Source organism: Silurus aristotelis, assembly GCF_946808225.1.
Source record: "Silurus aristotelis genome assembly, chromosome: 19".
Lineage (NCBI taxonomy): Eukaryota > Metazoa > Chordata > Actinopteri > Siluriformes > Siluridae > Silurus > Silurus aristotelis.
In genome coordinates this window covers 521,433-542,561 of record NC_139592.1, presented here as the reverse complement: position 1 = coordinate 542,561, position 21,129 = coordinate 521,433, and the positions used below count along the sequence as shown (strand labels likewise).

Below are 21,129 nucleotides of genomic sequence, written 5' to 3'. Positions count from 1 at the left end.
TCAGATTATTTCTGACTCCTGGAGAAAGCGGAGCTCCGTCTCGGCCTCCGATCACATCGAGGAGGATGAGGGAGTCCATGAACCGACTCCCCAGCAGGTACCACTCCTCCCTCTTCTGCTCTCAGATCAGGAAGTTCCTCCTGGGGATTGTATTTATAAGTGTGTCTTTTTGTGGTTTCTGAGCAGTGCAGGAGAAAAGTGAGAGATTGTGAGTCTCAGTGTTTATAGAGTACAAGGGAAGGAAATGTACTATGCTCTCAGAGGGGGAGGGGCGTGTCCTCAGAGTGGGAGGGGCATGTCCTCAGAGGGGGAGGGGCATGCTCTCATAGCAGGAGGGGCATGCTCTCAGTGTGGGAGGGGAATGCTCTCAGTGGGGGAGGGGCATGCTCTTAGTTGGGGAGGGGCATCCTCATGTCCCCTGTAATCACAGCGACACTCACCAGTCATGCGAGTCTGTGAGCTCATGTATGTATGTGGAAGAGGGCAGAAAGCTCTTTCCTCTGAAGACTGGCTGTTTGGTGTGACCTTTATGTCTTGTCTCTATCTCCTCCAGCTCGGCTCACAGACACTCGACTCCTCAAGCTTTTAACGACAGCACGGTGTGTCCTCCTGCAGGTGGCGCTCTCTCTCAGAGACAGCGCTCTACCTCCACACCCAACGTACACATGGTCAGCACCACCCTGCCCATGGACAGCAGCCTGTTCGAGGTAACTGACCTGTCTGTCTCTCTGTGTATTTCTCCGTCTTACTGTCTCTCAATGTTTGTCTTGCAGTCTGTCTCTCTCTCTGTTTGTCCCATCAGTCTCTCTATTGGTTTCTTTTTCTTTCTATACCTCCGCTTTTTTCTGTCCATCTCTCTTGTCTATACTTTATATGCATATCTTTATCTCTCTCTATCAATCTTATTATATTCCTCTCTTTCAGTCAGTCTCTCTTCTATCCTTTATAAATCTCTCTGCCTGACCTCATCCCCCTAAACGTACTATACATTTTACTCTCTACATTTCAATATACTGATTATTCCTCCTGTTTGTCACTAACTGGTGTCCTGTTGTCTCCTGGCGGACACGTGAGACTCCTTCCATCAACGTTAAATAAATGACAGAATATCAACACCTTCTGGCCAATCAGAATTGAGCAGTGCTTTATCTGGACACCAGTTAGTGTTGTGTGTGTATTTCTCTTTTCTTTACATCTTCCTCTCTCTGGATTTCCTCTTGTGGTCACTGTGGTGGTCACTGTGGTGGTCACTGTGGTGGACACTGTGGTGGACACTGTGGTGGACACTCTCCTGCTGGTTGTCATTGTGTGGAGTAGATAGATTGCCTGAACACTTCTCCTAGCTCCTGGTGCCGAAGATTTTGTCTGAAGAGAAGAGTAGGTATTGTTCACCTCTTCACATTCCTAACTCACGTCTGTAACTTCTCTGAGAGACAGACTTTATAATGTTTTTAAATGCATGAAGAGAAGGTGGAATATGCAGTCTGTATGACTACACAGATTATTTGTATATTTATTTGTTTACTTTTTGATTTGTATTTATTTGAACTGTTCAGGACGCAATACGTCACGGGCACGCTCTTGAAACAGGTAAGAGATAAAACCCTTCTCAGGGTAGGATTTCTAATAATACACAATATTTTACTGATTGTTATTGTTAAAAAAAAACATTCAACCAATTAGGGAATAAAAGTCTCAACACACTCTTTATAAACTCATTTAAATAAAAATAGTTTTTAAAATTGTGCAATTTCTTTAAACCCATTTTGTTTGATCTTTTTTCATATGCCCAATATAATAAATAAATACCCAAATAAATCATTTAAACAGGAAGTTATAGTCTCTTAATTATAGAAAGAGTTTTTGGGAGAGTTTAAATTGGGGGTGTGTTTAGGTAGGGCCAGATGGGCGTGTCTTTATGCCCATATATGGACATTAAACTGTAACGTGCAAACATTTGAGTAGGTATGGTTAAATCGGTTTTATATAATTATAAATATATATATTTCTAACAGTCAATACACACTTCTGCATCTAATCACATCATAATGCCACACCCACAATCTCCATTTATAGTTTTTAAGACACACCCACTCTGAGTGATAATTTAAACTCAGTGTGCCAGTGCACTGCATCCCCCTCTTTAACACGGTTTGAATCTGGCGCCCCGGTTTATCGCGGAATTGCATTTGAAATGTATTAATGAAAATATAATTATTAATTATAAAATGAAGTAAAATTCGTTAATCGCGGGCGGTTTCGGAACGTGACCATAGCGATTATCAGATTAATGTATTTATTTTCTGAAATCTTCTTGTGATTATATGATTCATTCAGGTTGATCGATTTAAGGTTGATCTAATCTCTCACAGCAGGAAGTTCCCCTAACCAGAGTCCGACTGGCTGGAACCAGTCCAAAACTCCGCCCCCTGCTCAGAAAGAGAGGGCGTCGTCCTTCAGCTCTCAGGAGAAAAACAAAATCGTAAGTCCTCGAACACACAGCACTTCATGTTCACCTCAACATTTACACAATCACGTGTCTCCTCCCTCTTTTCCACTAATCTTGTGTTTATAAAAATAAATCTTTTTTGATCATTTACATAAAACACACTTCATTGTATTTCCCTCCAGCGTCCGAGAGATAAGAGAGACTCGAGTTATTACTGGGAGATCGAAGCCTCTGAGGTGGTGCTGCACTCCAGAATCGGCTCGGGATCCTTCGGAACCGTATACAAAGGGAAATGGCACGGTGAGAGAACCGTGACCCTCAAGAGAACCTGTACACCTGAGTAACGTCATATAATACATCACTAATCTCCTGTTCTTCTTTCCTGACTCATCCCAGGTGACGTCGCCGTCAAGATCTTAAAAGTCATCGACCCCACCCCGGAGCAGTTCCAGGCCTTTCGTAACGAAGTGGCGGTTCTGCGGTGAGGTTCTGTCACCTCTTAGAGCAACCTGTTTGTTTTATATAAACATGTCTTCTCAAGCAAACGCTGTTTGGTTTCATCACGTTTATAAGCAGCATCATTTATATTTAGATTTATTCTCACAGGAAAACTCGGCATGTGAACATCCTGCTGTTTATGGGCTACATGACGAAAGATAACCTGGCCATCGTGACGCAGTGGTGCGAAGGCAGCAGTCTGTACAAACACCTCCACGTGCTGGAGACCAAATATCAGATGGTCCAGCTGATCGACATTGCGAGGCAGACGGCTCAGGGCATGGAGTGAGTGTCAGGACTGTAACGGTCTAATAACAGACCTACTGAGGCAGACGTTCAGTCTAATAACACAGACCCACTGAGGCAGACGTTTAGTCTAATAACAGACCTACTGAGGCGGACGTTCAGTCTAATAACAGACCTACTGAGGCAGACGTTCAGTCTAATAACAGACCTACTGAGGCGGACGTTCAGTCTAATAACAGACCCACTGAGGCGGACGTTTAGTCTAATAACACAGACCTACTGAGGCAGACGTTCAGTCTAATAACAGACCCACTGAGGCGGACGTTCAGTCTAATAACAGACCTACTGAGGCGGACGTTTAGTCTAATAACAGAGACCTACTGAGGCGGACGTTTAGTCTAATAACAGACCTACTGAGGCGGACGTTTAGTCTAATAACAGACCTACTGAGGCGGACGTTCAGTCTAATAACAGACCTACTGAGGCGGACGTTTAGTCTAATAACAGAGACCTACTAAGGCGGACGTTTAGTCTAATAACAGCCCTACTGAGGCGGACGTTCAGTCTAATAACAGACCTACTGAGGCGGACGTTTAGTCTAATAACAGAGACCTACTGAGGCGGACGTTCAGTCTAATAACACAGACCCACTGAGGCGGACGTTCAGTCTAATAACAGACCTACTGAGGCGGACGTTTAGTCTAATAACAGACCCACTGAGGCAGACGTTCAGTCTAATAACAGACCCACTGAGGCAGACGTTTAGTCTAATAACACAGACCTACTGAGGCAGACGTTCAGTCTAATAACAGACCCACTGAGGCGGACGTTCAGTCTAATAACAGACCTACTGAGGCGGACGTTTAGTCTAATAACAGAGACCTACTGAGGCGGACGTTCAGTCTAATAACAGAGACCTACTGAGGCGGACGTTTAGTCTAATAACAGAGACCTACTGAGGCGGACGTTCAGTCTAATAACACAGACCCACTGAGGCGGACGTTCAGTCTAATAACAGACCTACTGAGGCGGACGTTTAGTCTAATAACAGAGACCTACTGAGGCGGACGTTCAGTCTAATAACACAGACCCACTGAGGCAGACGTTCAGTCTAATAACAGACCTACTGAGGCAGACGTTTAGTCTAATAACAGACCCACTGAGGCAGACGTTCAGTCTAATAACAGACCCACTGAGGCAGACGTTCAGTCTAATAACAGACCCACTGAGGCAGACGTTTAGTCTAATAACACAGACCCACTGAGGCAGACGTTCAGTCTAATAACACAGACCCACTGAGGCAGACGTTCAGTCTAATAACACAGACCCACTGAGGCAGACGTTCAGTCTAATATAACAGACCTACTGAGGCGGACGTTCAGTCTAATAACAGACCCACTGAGGCGGACTTTCAGTCTAATAACAGACCTACTGAGGCGGACGTTCAGTCTAATAACACACCCACTGAGGCGGACGTTCAGTCTAATAACAGACCCACTGAGGCGGACGTTCAGTCTAATAACAGACCTACTGAGGCGGACGTTCAGTCTAATAACACACCCATTGAGGCGGACGTTTAGTCTAATAACAGACCTACTGAGGCGGACGTTCAGTCTAATAACAGACCTACTGAGGCGGACGTTCAGTCTAATAACAGACCCACTGAGGCGGACGTTTAGTCTAATAACACAGACCTACTGAGGCGGACGTTTAGTCTAATAACAGACCCACTGAGGCGGACGTTCAGTCTAATAACAGACCTACTGAGGCGGACGTTTAGTCTAATAACAGAGACCTACTGAGGCGGACGTTCAGTCTAATAACAGACCTACTGAGGCGGACGTTTAGTCTAATAACAGAGACCTACTGAGGCGGACGTTTAGTCTAATAACAGAGACCTACTGAGGCGGACGTTCAGTCTAATAACACAGACCCACTGAGGCGGACGTTCAGTCTAATAACAGACCTACTGAGGCGGACGTTTAGTCTAATAACAGACCCACTGAGGCAGACGTTCAGTCTAATAACAGACCCACTGAGGCAGACGTTTAGTCTAATAACACAGACCTACTGAGGCAGACGTTCAGTCTAATAACAGACCCACTGAGGCGGACGTTCAGTCTAATAACAGACCTACTGAGGCGGACGTTTAGTCTAATAACAGAGACCTACTGAGGCGGACGTTCAGTCTAATAACAGACCTACTGAGGCGGACGTTTAGTCTAATAACAGAGACCTACTGAGGCGGACGTTTAGTCTAATAACAGAGACCTACTGAGGCGGACGTTCAGTCTAATAACACAGACCCACTGAGGCGGACGTTCAGTCTAATAACAGACCTACTGAGGCGGACGTTTAGTCTAATAACAGAGACCTACTGAGGCGGACGTTCAGTCTAATAACACAGACCCACTGAGGCGGACGTTCAGTCTAATAACAGACCTACTGAGGCAGACGTTTAGTCTAATAACAGACCCACTGAGGCAGACGTTCAGTCTAATAACAGACCCACTGAGGCAGACGTTCGGTCTAATAACAGACCCACTGAGGCAGACGTTTAGTCTAATAACACAGACCCACTGAGGCAGACGTTCAGTCTAATAACACAGACCCACTGAGGCAGACGTTCAGTCTAATAACACAGACCCACTGAGGCAGACGTTCAGTCTAATATAACAGACCCACTGAGGCAGACGTTCAGTCTAATATAACAGACCCACTGAGGCAGACGTTCAGTCTAATATAACAGACCCACTGAGGCAGACGTTCAGTCTAATAACACAGACCCACTGAGGCAGACGTTCAGTCTAATAACACAGACCCACTGAGGCAGACGTTCAGTCTAATAACAGACCTACTGAGGCAGGCGTTCAGTCTAATAACACAGACCCACTGAGGCAGACGTTCAGTCTAATAACACAGACCCACTGAGGCAGACGTTCAGTCTAATAACAGACCCACTGAGGCAGACGTTCAGTCTAATAACACAGACCCACTGAGGCAGACGTTCAGTCTAATAACACAGACCCACTGAGGCAGACGTTCAGTCTAATAACACAGACCCACTGAGGCAGACGTTCAGTCTAATAACACAGACCCACTGAGGCAGACGTTCAGTCTAATAACAGACCCACTGAGGCAGACGTTTAGTCTAATAACACAGACCTACTGAGGCAGACGTTCAGTCTAATATAACAGACCCACTGAGGCAGACGTTCAGTCTAATAACAGACCTACTGAGGCGGACGTTTAGTCTAATAACAGACCCACTGAGGCAGACGTTTAGTCTAATAACACAGACCTACTGAGGCAGACGTTCAGTCTAATAACACAGACCCACTGAGGCAGACGTTCAGTCTAATAACAGACCTACTGAGGCGGACGTTTAGTCTAATAACACAGACCTACTGAGGCGGACGTTCAGTCTAATAACAGATTTACTGAGGCGGACGTTTAGTCTAATAACAGACCTACTGAGGCGGACGTTCAGTCTAATAACAGACCCACTGAGGCGGACGTTTAGTCTAATAACAGACCTACTGAGGCGGACGTTTAGTCTAATAACAGACCTACTGAGGCGGACGTTTAGTCTAATAACAGAGACCTACTGAGGCGGACGTTTAGTCTAATAACACAGACCTACTGAGGCGGACGTTCAGTCTAATAACAGACCTACTGAGGCGGACGTTCAGTCTAATAACAGACCTACTGAGGCGGACGTTTAGTCTAATAACAGACCTACTGAGGCGGACGTTTAGTCTAATAACAGACCTACTGAGGCGGACGTTTAGTCTAATAACAGACCTACTGAGGCGGACGTTTAGTCTAATAACAGACCTACTGAGGCGGACGTTCAGTCTAATAACAGACCTACTGAGGCGGACGTTTAGTCTAATAACACAGACCTACTGAGGCGGACGTTCAGTCTAATAACAGACCCACTGAGGCGGACGTTCAGTCTAATAACAGACCTACTGAGGCGGACGTTCAGTCTAATAACACACCCACTGAGGCGGACGTTCAGTCTAATAACAGACCTACTGAGGCGGACGTTCAGTCTAATAACACAGACCTACTGAGGCGGACGTTCAGTCTAATAACAGACCTACTGAGGCGGACGTTCAGTCTAATAACAGACCCACTGAGGCGGACGTTTAGTCTAATAACACAGACCCACTGAGGCGGACGTTCAGTCTAATAACAGACCCACTGAGGCGGACGTTCAGTCTAATAACAGACCTACTGAGGCGGACGTTTAGTCTAATAACAGAGACCTACTGAGGCGGACGTTCAGTCTAATAACAGACCTACTGAGGCGGACGTTTAGTCTAATAACAGAGACCTACTGAGGCGGACGTTTAGTCTAATAACAGAGACCTACTGAGGCGGACGTTTAGTCTAATAACAGAGACCTACTGAGGCGGACGTTTAGTCTAATAACAGAGACCCACTGAGGCGGACGTTCAGTCTAATAACACAGACCTACTGAGGCGGACGTTTAGTCTAATAACAGACCTACTGAGGCGGACGTTTAGTCTAATAACAGAGACCTACTGAGGCGGACGTTCAGTCTAATAACAGACCTACTGAGGCGGACGTTTAGTCTAATAACAGACCCACTGAGGCGGACGTTCAGTCTAATAACAGACCTACTGAGGCGGACGTTTAGTCTAATAACACAGACCTACTGAGGCGGACGTTCAGTCTAATAACAGACTTACTGAGGCGGACGTTTAGTCTAATAACAGACCTACTGAGGCGGACGTTCAGTCTAATAACAGACCCACTGAGGCGGACGTTTAGTCTAATAACAGACCTACTGAGGCGGACGTTCAGTCTAATAACAGACCCACTGAGGCGGACGTTTAGTCTAATAACAGACCTACTGAGGCGGACGTTTAGTCTAATAACAGACCTACTGAGGCGGACGTTTAGTCTAATAACAGAGACCTACTGAGGCGGACGTTTAGTCTAATAACACAGACCTACTGAGGCGGACGTTCAGTCTAATAACAGACCTACTGAGGCGGACGTTTAGTCTAATAACAGAGACCTACTGAGGCGGACGTTTAGTCTAATAACAGAGACCTACTGAGGCGGACGTTTAGTCTAATAACAGAGACCTACTGAGGCGGACGTTCAGTCTAATAACACAGACCTACTGAGGCGGACGTTTAGTCTAATAACAGACCCACTGAGGCAGACGTTTAGTCTAATAACACAGACCTACTGAGGCAGACGTTCAGTCTAATAACACAGACCCACTGAGGCAGACGTTCAGTCTAATAACAGACCTACTGAGGCGGACGTTTAGTCTAATAACACAGACCTACTGAGGCGGACGTTCAGTCTAATAACAGACTTACTGAGGCGGACGTTCAGTCTAATAACAGACTTACTGAGGCGGACGTTTAGTCTAATAACAGAGACCTACTGAGGCGGACGTTTAGTCTAATAACAGACCTACTGAGGCGGACGTTCAGTCTAATAACAGACCCACTGAGGCGGACGTTTAGTCTAATAACAGACCTACTGAGGCGGACGTTTAGTCTAATAACAGACCTACTGAGGCGGACGTTTAGTCTAATAACAGAGACCTACTGAGGCGGACGTTTAGTCTAATAACACAGACCTACTGAGGCGGACGTTCAGTCTAATAACAGACCTACTGAGGCGGACGTTCAGTCTAATAACAGACCTACTGAGGCGGACGTTTAGTCTAATAACAGACCTACTGAGGCGGACGTTTAGTCTAATAACAGAGACCTACTGAGGCGGACGTTTAGTCTAATAACACAGACCTACTGAGGCGGACGTTCAGTCTAATAACAGACCTACTGAGGCGGACGTTTAGTCTAATAACAGAGACCTACTGAGGCGGACGTTTAGTCTAATAACAGACCCACTGAGGCAGACGTTCAGTCTAATAACAGACCCACTGAGGCAGACGTTCAGTCTAATAACAGACCCACTGAGGCGGACGTTTAGTCTAATAACAGAGACCTACTGAGGCGGACGTTTAGTCTAATAACAGACCTACTGAGGCGGACGTTCAGTCTAATAACAGACCCACTGAGGCGGACGTTTAGTCTAATAACAGACCTACTGAGGCGGACGTTTAGTCTAATAACAGACCTACTGAGGCGGACGTTTAGTCTAATAACAGAGACCTACTGAGGCGGACGTTTAGTCTAATAACACAGACCTACTGAGGCGGACGTTCAGTCTAATAACACAGACCTACTGAGGCGGACGTTCAGTCTAATAACAGACCTACTGAGGCGGACGTTCAGTCTAATAACAGACCTACTGAGGCGGACGTTTAGTCTAATAACAGACCTACTGAGGCGGACGTTTAGTCTAATAACAGAGACCTACTGAGGCGGACGTTTAGTCTAATAACACAGACCTACTGAGGCGGACGTTCAGTCTAATAACAGACCTACTGAGGCGGACGTTTAGTCTAATAACAGAGACCTACTGAGGCGGACGTTTAGTCTAATAACAGACCCACTGAGGCAGACGTTCAGTCTAATAACAGACCCACTGAGGCAGACGTTCAGTCTAATAACAGACCCACTGAGGCAGACGTTTAGTCTAATAACAGACCTACTGAGGCAGACGTTCAGTCTAATATAACAGACCCACTGAGGCAGACGTTCAGTCTAATAACAGACCCACTGAGGCAGACGTTTAGTCTAATAACACAGACCTACTGAGGCAGACGTTCAGTCTAATAACACAGACCCACTGAGGCAGACGTTCAGTCTAATAACAGACCTACTGAGGCAGACGTTTAGTCTAATAACAGAGACCTACTGAGGCGGACGTTTAGTCTAATAACAGAGACCTACTGAGGCGGACGTTCAGTCTAATAACAGACCTACTGAGGCGGACGTTTAGTCTAATAACAGACCTACTGAGGCGGACGTTTAGTCTAATAACAGACCTACTGAGGCGGACGTTTAGTCTAATAACAGACCTACTGAGGCGGACGTTTAGTCTAATAACAGACCTACTGAGGCGGACGTTCAGTCTAATAACAGACCTACTGAGGCGGACGTTTAGTCTAATAACACAGACCTACTGAGGCGGACGTTCAGTCTAATAACAGACCCACTGAGGCGGACGTTCAGTCTAATAACAGACCTACTGAGGCGGACGTTCAGTCTAATAACACACCCACTGAGGCGGACGTTCAGTCTAATAACAGACCTACTGAGGCGGACGTTCAGTCTAATAACACAGACCTACTGAGGCGGACGTTTAGTCTAATAACAGACCTACTGAGGCGGACGTTCAGTCTAATAACAGACCCACTGAGGCGGACGTTTAGTCTAATAACACAGACCTACTGAGGCAGACGTTTAGTCTAATAACAGACCCACTGAGGCGGACGTTCAGTCTAATAACAGACCTACTGAGGCGGACGTTTAGTCTAATAACAGAGACCTACTGAGGCGGACGTTTAGTCTAATAACAGAGACCTACTGAGGCGGACGTTTAGTCTAATAACAGAGACCTACTGAGGCGGACGTTTAGTCTAATAACAGAGACCTACTGAGGCGGACGTTCAGTCTAATAACACAGACCTACTGAGGCGGACGTTTAGTCTAATAACAGACCTACTGAGGCGGACGTTTAGTCTAATAACAGAGACCTACTGAGGCGGACGTTCAGTCTAATAACAGACCTACTGAGGCGGACGTTTAGTCTAATAACAGACCCACTGAGGCGGACGTTCAGTCTAATAACAGACCTACTGAGGCGGACGTTTAGTCTAATAACAGACCTACTGAGGCGGACGTTTAGTCTAATAACACAGACCTACTGAGGCGGACGTTCAGTCTAATAACAGACCTACTGAGGCGGACGTTTAGTCTAATAACAGAGACCTACTGAGGCGGACGTTCAGTCTAATAACAGACCTACTGAGGCAGACGTTCAGTCTAATAACAGACCTACTGAGGCGGACGTTCAGTCTAATAACAGACCCACTGAGGCGGACGTTCAGTCTAATAACAGACCTACTGAGGCGGACGTTTAGTCTAATAACAGACCTACTGAGGCGGACGTTCAGTCTAATAACAGACCCACTGAGGCGGACGTTCAGTCTAATAACAGACCCACTGAGGCGGACGTTCAGTCTAATAACAGACCCACTGAGGCGGACGTTCAGTCTAATAACAGACCCACTGAGGCGGACGTTCAGTCTAATAACAGACCCACTGAGGCGGACGTTCAGTCTAATAACAGACCCACTGAGGCGGACGTTCAGTCTAATAACAGACCCACTGAGGCGGACGTTCAGTCTAATAACAGACCCACTGAGGCGGACGTTCAGTCTAATAACAGACCCACTGAGGCGGACGTTCAGTCTAATAACAGACCCACTGAGGCGGACGTTCAGTCTAATAACAGACCCACTGAGGCGGACGTTTAGTCTAATAACAGACCCACTGAGGCGGACGTTCAGTCTAATAACAGACCTACTGAGGCGGACGTTCAGTCTAATAACAGACCTACTGAGGCGGACGTTCAGTCTAATAACAGACCCACTGAGGCGGACGTTTAGTCTAATAACAGACCCACTGAGGCGGACGTTTAGTCTAATAACAGACCCACTGAGGCGGACGTTTAGTCTAATAACAGACCTACTGAGGCGGACGTTCAGTCTAATAACAGACCCACTGAGGCGGACGTTTAGTCTAATAACAGACCCACTGAGGCGGACGTTTAGTCTAATAACAGACCTACTGAGGCGGACGTTCAGTCTAATAACAGACCTACTGAGGCGGACGTTCAGTCTAATAACAGACCCACTGAGGCTGACGTTCAGTCTAATAACAGACCCACTGAGGCTGACGTTCAGTCTAATAACAGACCCACTGAGGCGGACGTTTAGTCTAATAACAGACCCACTGAGGCGGACGTTTAGTCTAATAACAGACCTACTGAGGCGGACGTTTAGTCTAATAACAGACCTACTGAGGCGGACGTTTAGTCTAATAACAGACCTACTGAGGCGGACGTTCAGTCTAATAACAGACCCACTGAGGCTGACGTTCAGTCTAATAACAGACCCACTGAGGCGGACGTTTAGTCTAATAACAGACCCACTGAGGCGGACGTTTAGTCTAATAACAGACCCACTGAGGCGGACGTTTAGTCTAATAACAGACCTACTGAGGCGGACGTTCAGTCTAATAACAGACCCACTGAGGCGGACGTTCAGTCTAATAACAGACCTACTGAGGCGGACGTTCAGTCTAATAACAGACCCACTGACGCGGACGTTCAGTCTAATAACAGACCTACTGAGGCGGACGTTCAGTCTAATAACAGACCCACTGAGGCGGACGTTCAGTCTAATAACAGACCTACTGAGGCGGACGTTCAGTCTAATAACAGACCTACTGAGGCGGACGTTTAGTCTAATAACACAGACCTACTGAGGCGGACGTTCAGTCTAATAACAGACCCACTGAGGCGGACGTTCAGTCTAATAACAGACCTACTGAGGCGGACGTTCAGTCTAATAACACACCCACTGAGGCGGACGTTCAGTCTAATAACAGACCTACTGAGGCGGACGTTCAGTCTAATAACACAGACCTACTGAGGCGGACGTTCAGTCTAATAACACAGACCTACTGAGGCGGACGTTTAGTCTAATAACAGACCTACTGAGGCGGACGTTCAGTCTAATAACAGACCTACTGAGGCGGACGTTTAGTCTAATAACACAGACCTACTGAGGCGGACGTTTAGTCTAATAACAGACCCACTGAGGCGGACGTTCAGTCTAATAACAGACCTACTGAGGCGGACGTTTAGTCTAATAACAGAGACCTACTGAGGCGGACGTTCAGTCTAATAACAGACCTACTGAGGCGGACGTTTAGTCTAATAACAGAGACCTACTGAGGCGGACGTTCAGTCTAATAACACAGACCCACTGAGGCAGACGTTCAGTCTAATAACAGACCTACTGAGGCAGACTTTTAGTCTAATAACAGACCCACTGAGGCAGACGTTCAGTCTAATAACAGACCCACTGAGGCAGACGTTCAGTCTAATAACAGACCCACTGAGGCAGACGTTTAGTCTAATAACACAGACCCACTGAGGCAGACGTTCAGTCTAATAACACAGACCCACTGAGGCAGACGTTCAGTCTAATAACACAGACCCACTGAGGCAGACGTTCAGTCTAATATAACAGACCTACTGAGGCGGACGTTCAGTCTAATAACAGACCCACTGAGGCGGACGTTCAGTCTAATAACAGACCTACTGAGGCGGACGTTCAGTCTAATAACACACCCACTGAGGCGGACGTTCAGTCTAATAACAGACCCACTGAGGCGGACGTTCAGTCTAATAACAGACCTACTGAGGCGGACGTTCAGTCTAATAACACACCCACTGAGGCGGACGTTTAGTCTAATAACAGACCTACTGAGGCGGACGTTCAGTCTAATAACAGACCTACTGAGGCGGACGTTCAGTCTAATAACAGACCCACTGAGGCGGACGTTTAGTCTAATAACACAGACCTACTGAGGCGGACGTTTAGTCTAATAACAGACCCACTGAGGCGGACGTTCAGTCTAATAACAGACCTACTGAGGCGGACGTTTAGTCTAATAACAGAGACCTACTGAGGCGGACGTTCAGTCTAATAACAGACCTACTGAGGCGGACGTTTAGTCTAATAACAGAGACCTACTGAGGCGGACGTTCAGTCTAATAACAGACCTACTGAGGCGGACGTTTAGTCTAATAACAGAGACCTACTGAGGCGGACGTTTAGTCTAATAACAGAGACCTACTGAGGCGGACGTTCAGTCTAATAACACAGACCCACTGAGGCGGACGTTCAGTCTAATAACAGACCTACTGAGGCGGACGTTTAGTCTAATAACAGACCCACTGAGGCAGACGTTCAGTCTAATAACAGACCCACTGAGGCAGACGTTTAGTCTAATAACACAGACCTACTGAGGCAGACGTTCAGTCTAATAACAGACCCACTGAGGCGGACGTTCAGTCTAATAACAGACCTACTGAGGCGGACGTTTAGTCTAATAACAGAGACCTACTGAGGCGGACGTTCAGTCTAATAACAGACCTACTGAGGCGGACGTTTAGTCTAATAACAGAGACCTACTGAGGCGGACGTTTAGTCTAATAACAGAGACCTACTGAGGCGGACGTTCAGTCTAATAACACAGACCCACTGAGGCGGACGTTCAGTCTAATAACAGACCTACTGAGGCGGACGTTTAGTCTAATAACAGAGACCTACTGAGGCGGACGTTCAGTCTAATAACACAGACCCACTGAGGCAGACGTTCAGTCTAATAACAGACCTACTGAGGCAGACGTTTAGTCTAATAACAGACCCACTGAGGCAGACGTTCAGTCTAATAACAGACCCACTGAGGCAGACGTTCAGTCTAATAACAGACCCACTGAGGCAGACGTTCAGTCTAATAACACAGACCCACTGAGGCAGACGTTCAGTCTAATAACACAGACCCACTGAGGCAGACGTTCAGTCTAATAACACAGACCCACTGAGGCAGACGTTCAGTCTAATAACACAGACCCACTGAGGCAGACGTTCAGTCTAATATAACAGACCCACTGAGGCAGACGTTCAGTCTAATATAACAGACCCACTGAGGCAGACGTTCAGTCTAATATAACAGACCCACTGAGGCAGACGTTCAGTCTAATAACACAGACCCACTGAGGCAGACGTTCAGTCTAATAACACAGACCCACTGAGGCAGACGTTCAGTCTAATAACAGACCCACTGAGGCAGACGTTCAGTCTAATAACACAGACCCACTGAGGCAGACGTTCAGTCTAATAACACAGACCCACTGAGGCAGACGTTCAGTCTAATAACACAGACCCACTGAGGCAGACGTTCAGTCTAATAACAGACCCACTGAGGCAGACGTTTAGTCTAATAACACAGACCTACTGAGGCAGACGTTCAGTCTAATATAACAGACCCACTGAGGCAGACGTTCAGTCTAATAACAGACCTACTGAGGCGGACGTTTAGTCTAATAACAGACCCACTGAGGCAGACGTTTAGTCTAATTACACAGACCTACTGAGGCAGACGTTCAGTCTAATAACACAGACCCACTGAGGCAGACGTTCAGTCTAATAACACAGACCTACTGAGGCGGACGTTTAGTCTAATAACACAGACCTACTGAGGCGGACGTTTAGTCTAATAACACAGACCTACTGAGGCGGACGTTTAGTCTAATAACAGACTTACTGAGGCGGACGTTTAGTCTAATAACAGACCTACTGAGGCGGACGTTCAGTCTAATAACAGACCCACTGAGGCGGACGTTTAGTCTAATAACAGACCTACTGAGGCGGACGTTTAGTCTAATAACAGACCTACTGAGGCGGACGTTTAGTCTAATAACAGAGACCTACTGAGGCGGACGTTTAGTCTAATAACACAGACCTACTGAGGCGGACGTTCAGTCTAATAACAGACCTACTGAGGCGGACGTTCAGTCTAATAACAGACCTACTGAGGCGGACGTTTAGTCTAATAACAGACCTACTGAGGCGGACGTTTAGTCTAATAACAGACCTACTGAGGCGGACGTTTAGTCTAATAACAGACCTACTGAGGCGGACGTTTAGTCTAATAACAGAGACCTACTGAGGCGGACGTTTAGTCTAATAACACAGACCTACTGAGGCGGACGTTCAGTCTAATAACAGACCTACTGAGGCGGACGTTTAGTCTAATAACAGAGACCTACTGAGGCGGACGTTTAGTCTAATAACACAGACCCACTGAGGCAGACGTTTAGTCTAATAACAGACCCACTGAGGCAGACGTTCAGTCTAATAACAGACCCACTGAGGCAGACGTTCAGTCTAATAACAGACCCACTGAGGCAGACGTTTAGTCTAATAACAGACCTACTGAGGCAGACGTTCAGTCTAATATAACAGACCCACTGAGGCAGACGTTCAGTCTAATAACAGACCCACTGAGGCAGACGTTTAGTCTAATAACACAGACCTACTGAGGCAGACGTTCAGTCTAATAACACAGACCCACTGAGGCAGACGTTCAGTCTAATAACAGACCTACTGAGGCAGACGTTTAGTCTAATAACAGAGACCTACTGAGGCGGACGTTTAGTCTAATAACACAGACCTACTGAGGCGGACGTTCAGTCTAATAACAGACCCACTGAGGCGGATGTTCAGTCTAATAACAGACCTACTGAGGCAGACGTTCAGTCTAATAACAGAGACCTACTGAGGCGGACGTTTAGTCTAATAACAGAGACCTACTGAGGCGGACGTTCAGTCTAATAACAGACCTACTGAGGCGGACGTTCAGTCTAATAACAGACCTACTGAGGCGGACGTTTAGTCTAATAACAGACCTACTGAGGCGGACGTTTAGTCTAATAACAGACCTACTGAGGCGGACGTTCAGTCTAATAACAGACCTACTGAGGCGGACGTTTAGTCTAATAACACAGACCTACTGAGGCGGACGTTCAGTCTAATAACAGACCCACTGAGGCGGACGTTCAGTCTAATAACAGACCTACTGAGGCGGACGTTCAGTCTAATAACACACCCACTGAGGCGGACGTTCAGTCTAATAACAGACCTACTGAGGCGGACGTTCAGTCTAATAACACAGACCTACTGAGGCGGACGTTCAGTCTAATAACAGACCTACTGAGGCGGACGTTCAGTCTAATAACAGACCCACTGAGGCGGACGTTTAGTCTAATAACACAGACCTACTGAGGCAGACGTTTAGTCTAATAACAGACCCACTGAGGCGGACGTTCAGTCTAATAACAGACCTACTGAGGCGGACGTTTAGTCTAATAACAGAGACCTACTGAGGCGGACGTTTAGTCTAATAACAGACCTACTGAGGCGGACGTTCAGTCTAATAACAGACCTACTGAGGCGGACGTTTAGTCTAATAACAGAGACCTACTGAGGCGGACGTTTAGTCTAATAACAGAGACCTACTGAGGCGGACGTTCAGTCTAATAACACAGACCTACTGAGGCGGACGTTTAGTCTAATAACAGACCTACTGAGGCGGACGTTTAGTCTAATAACAGAGACCTACTGAGGCGGACGTTCAGTCTAATAACAGACCTACTGAGGCGGACGTTTAGTCTAATAACAGACCCACTGAGGCGGACGTTCAGTCTAATAACAGACCTACTGAGGCGGACGTTTAGTCTAATAACACAGACCTACTGAGGCGGACGTTCAGTCTAATAACAGACTTACTGAGGCGGACGTTTAGTCTAATAACAGACCTACTGAGGCGGACGTTCAGTCTAATAACAGACCCACTGAGGCGGACGTTTAGTCTAATAACAGACCTACTGAGGCGGACGTTTAGTCTAATAACAGACCTACTGAGGCGGACGTTTAGTCTAATAACAGAGACCTACTGAGGCGGACGTTTAGTCTAATAACACAGACCTACTGAGGCGGACGTTCAGTCTAATAACAGACCTACTGAGGCGGACGTTTAGTCTAATAACAGAGACCTACTGAGGCGGACGTTTAGTCTAATAACAGAGACCTACTGAGGCGGACGTTTAGTCTAATAACAGAGACCTACTGAGGCGGACGTTCAGTCTAATAACACAGACCTACTGAGGCGGACGTTTAGTCTAATAACAGACCCACTGAGGCAGACGTTTAGTCTAATAACACAGACCTACTGAGGCAGACGTTCAGTCTAATAACACAGACCCACTGAGGCAGACGTTCAGTCTAATAACAGACCTACTGAGGCGGACGTTTAGTCTAATAACACAGACCTACTGAGGCGGACGTTCAGTCTAATAACAGACTTACTGAGGCGGACGTTTAGTCTAATAACAGACCTACTGAGGCGGACGTTCAGTCTAATAACAGACCCACTGAGGCGGACGTTTAGTCTAATAACAGACCTACTGAGGCGGACGTTTAGTCTAATAACAGACCTACTGAGGCGGACGTTTAGTCTAATAACAGAGACCTACTGAGGCGGACGTTTAGTCTAATAACACAGACCTACTGAGGCGGACGTTCAGTCTAATAACAGACCTACTGAGGCGGACGTTCAGTCTAATAACAGACCTACTGAGGCGGACGTTTAGTCTAATAACAGACCTACTGAGGCGGACGTTTAGTCTAATAACAGAGACCTACTGAGGCGGACGTTTAGTCTAATAACACAGACCTACTGAGGCGGACGTTCAGTCTAATAACAGATCTACTGAGGCGGACGTTTAGTCTAATAACAGAGACCTACTGAGGCGGACGTTTAGTCTAATAACACAGACCCACTGAGGCAGACGTTTAGTCTAATAACAGACCCACTGAGGCAGACGTTCAGTCTAATAACAGACCCACTGAGGCAGACGTTCAGTCTAATAACAGACCCACTGAGGCAGACGTTTAGTCTAATAACAGACCTACTGAGGCAGACGTTCAGTCTAATATAACAGACCCACTGAGGCAGACGTTCAGTCTAATAACAGACCCACTGAGGCAGACGTTTAGTCTAATAACACAGACCTACTGAGGCAGACGTTCAGTCTAATAACACAGACCCACTGAGGCAGACGTTCAGTCTAATAACAGACCTACTGAGGCAGACGTTTAGTCTAATAACAGAGACCTACTGAGGCGGACGTTTAGTCTAATAACACAGACCTACTGAGGCGGACGTTCAGTCTAATAACAGACCCACTGAGGCGGATGTTCAGTCTAATAACAGACCTACTGAGGCAGACGTTCAGTCTAATAACAGAGACCTACTGAGGCGGACGTTTAGTCTAATAACAGAGACCTACTGAGGCGGACGTTCAGTCTAATAACAGACCTACTGAGGCGGACGTTTAGTCTAATAACAGACCTACTGAGGCGGACGTTTAGTCTAATAACAGACCTACTGAGGCGGACGTTTAGTCTAATAACAGACCTACTGAGGCGGACGTTCAGTCTAATAACAGACCTACTGAGGCGGACGTTTAGTCTAATAACACAGACCTACTGAGGCGGACGTTCAGTCTAATAACAGACCCACTGAGGCGGACGTTCAGTCTAATAACAGACCTACTGAGGCGGACGTTCAGTCTAATAACACACCCACTGAGGCGGACGTTCAGTCTAATAACAGACCTACTGAGGCGGACGTTCAGTCTAATAACACAGACCTACTGAGGCGGACGTTTAGTCTAATAACAGACCTACTGAGGCGGACGTTCAGTCTAATAACAGACCCACTGAGGCGGACGTTTAGTCTAATAACACAGACCTACTGAGGCAGACGTTTAGTCTAATAACAGACCCACTGAGGCGGACGTTCAGTCTAATAACAGACCTACTGAGGCGGACGTTTAGTCTAATAACAGAGACCTACTGAGGCGGACGTTCAGTCTAATAACAGACCTACTGAGGCGGACGTTTAGTCTAATAACAGAGACCTACTGAGGCGGACGTTTAGTCTAATAACAGAGACCTACTGAGGCGGACGTTCAGTCTAATAACACAGACCTACTGAGGCGGACGTTTAGTCTAATAACAGACCTACTGAGGCGGACGTTTAGTCTAATAACAGAGACCTACTGAGGCGGACGTTCAGTCTAATAACAGACCTACTGAGGCGGACGTTTAGTCTAATAACAGACCCACTGAGGCGGACGTTCAGTCTAATAACAGACCTACTGAGGCGGACGTTTAGTCTAATAACAGACCTACTGAGGCGGACGTTTAGTCTAATAACACAGACCTACTGAGGCGGACGTTCAGTCTAATAACAGACCTACTGAGGCGGACGTTTAGTCTAATAACAGAGACCTACTGAGGCGGACGTTTAGTCTAATAACACAGACCTACTGAGGCAGACGTTCAGTCTAATAACAGACCTACTGAGGCGGACGTTCAGTCTAATAACAGACCCACTGAGGCGGACGTTCAGTCTAATAACAGACCTACTGAGGCGGACGTTTAGTCTAATAACAGACCTACTGAGGCGGACGTTCAGTCTAATAACAGACCCACTGAGGCGGACGTTCAGTCTAATAACAGACCCACTGAGGCGGACGTTCAGTCTAATAACAGACCCACTGAGGCGGACGTTCAGTCTAATAACAGACCCACTGAGGCGGACGTTCAGTCTAATAACAGACCCACTGAGGCGGACGTTCAGTCTAATAACAGACCCACTGAGGCGGACGTTCAGTCTAATAACAGACCCACTGAGGCGGACGTTCAGTCTAATAACAGACCCACTGAGGCGGACGTTCAGTCTAATAACAGACCCACTGAGGCGGACGTTCAGTCTAATAACAGACCCACTGAGGCGGACGTTCAGTCTAATAACAGACCCACTGAGGCGGACGTTCAGTCTAATAACAGACCCACTGAGGCGGACGTTCAGTCTAATAACAGACCCACTGAGGCGGACGTTCAGTCTAATAACAGACCCACTGAGGCGGACGTTTAGTCTAATAACAGACCCACTGAGGCGGACGTTTAGTCTAATAACAGACCCACTGAGGCGGACGTTTAGTCTAATAACAGACCTACTGAGGCGGACGTTCAGTCTAATAACAGACCCACTGAGGCGGACGTTTAGTCTAATAACAGACCCACTGAGGCGGACGTTTAGTCTAATAACAGACCTACTGAGGCGGACGTTCAGTCTAATAACAGACCCACTGAGGCTGACGTTCAGTCTAATAACAGACCCACTGAGGCTGACGTTCAGTCTAATAACAGACCCACTGAGGCGGACGTTTAGTCTAATAACACAGACCTACTGAGGCGGACGTTTAGTCTAATAACAGACCTACTGAGGCGGACGTTTAGTCTAATAACAGAGACCTACTGA

At 46.8% G+C, this 21,129-nt stretch overlaps 1 protein-coding gene across 4 annotated transcripts in view; it reads left to right on the top strand.

The window, feature by feature from the left end:
• raf1a (Raf-1 proto-oncogene, serine/threonine kinase a) overlaps positions 1–21,129 on the top strand; it is a 39,047-nt gene that overhangs the window by 8,553 nt on the left and 9,365 nt on the right. For 3 of the 4 annotated variants that reach the window (XR_014530142.1, XM_083520754.1, XM_083520755.1), the window contains exons 6-13: positions 5–97; positions 554–707; positions 1,318–1,377; positions 1,557–1,590; positions 2,373–2,482; positions 2,632–2,749; positions 2,846–2,930; positions 3,056–3,232. Coding sequence is in view for 3 of the 4 variants with exons in the window: in XM_083520754.1 (XP_083376880.1) it covers positions 5–97; positions 554–707; positions 1,318–1,377; positions 1,557–1,590; positions 2,373–2,482; positions 2,632–2,749; positions 2,846–2,930; positions 3,056–3,232 (831 nt within the window). In the remaining variant the exon portion in view is untranslated. The remainder of the gene's footprint in view (positions 1–4; positions 98–553; positions 708–1,317; positions 1,378–1,556; positions 1,591–2,372; positions 2,483–2,631; positions 2,750–2,845; positions 2,931–3,055; positions 3,233–21,129) is intronic. The other variant, XM_083520756.1, reaches the window with a different exon arrangement.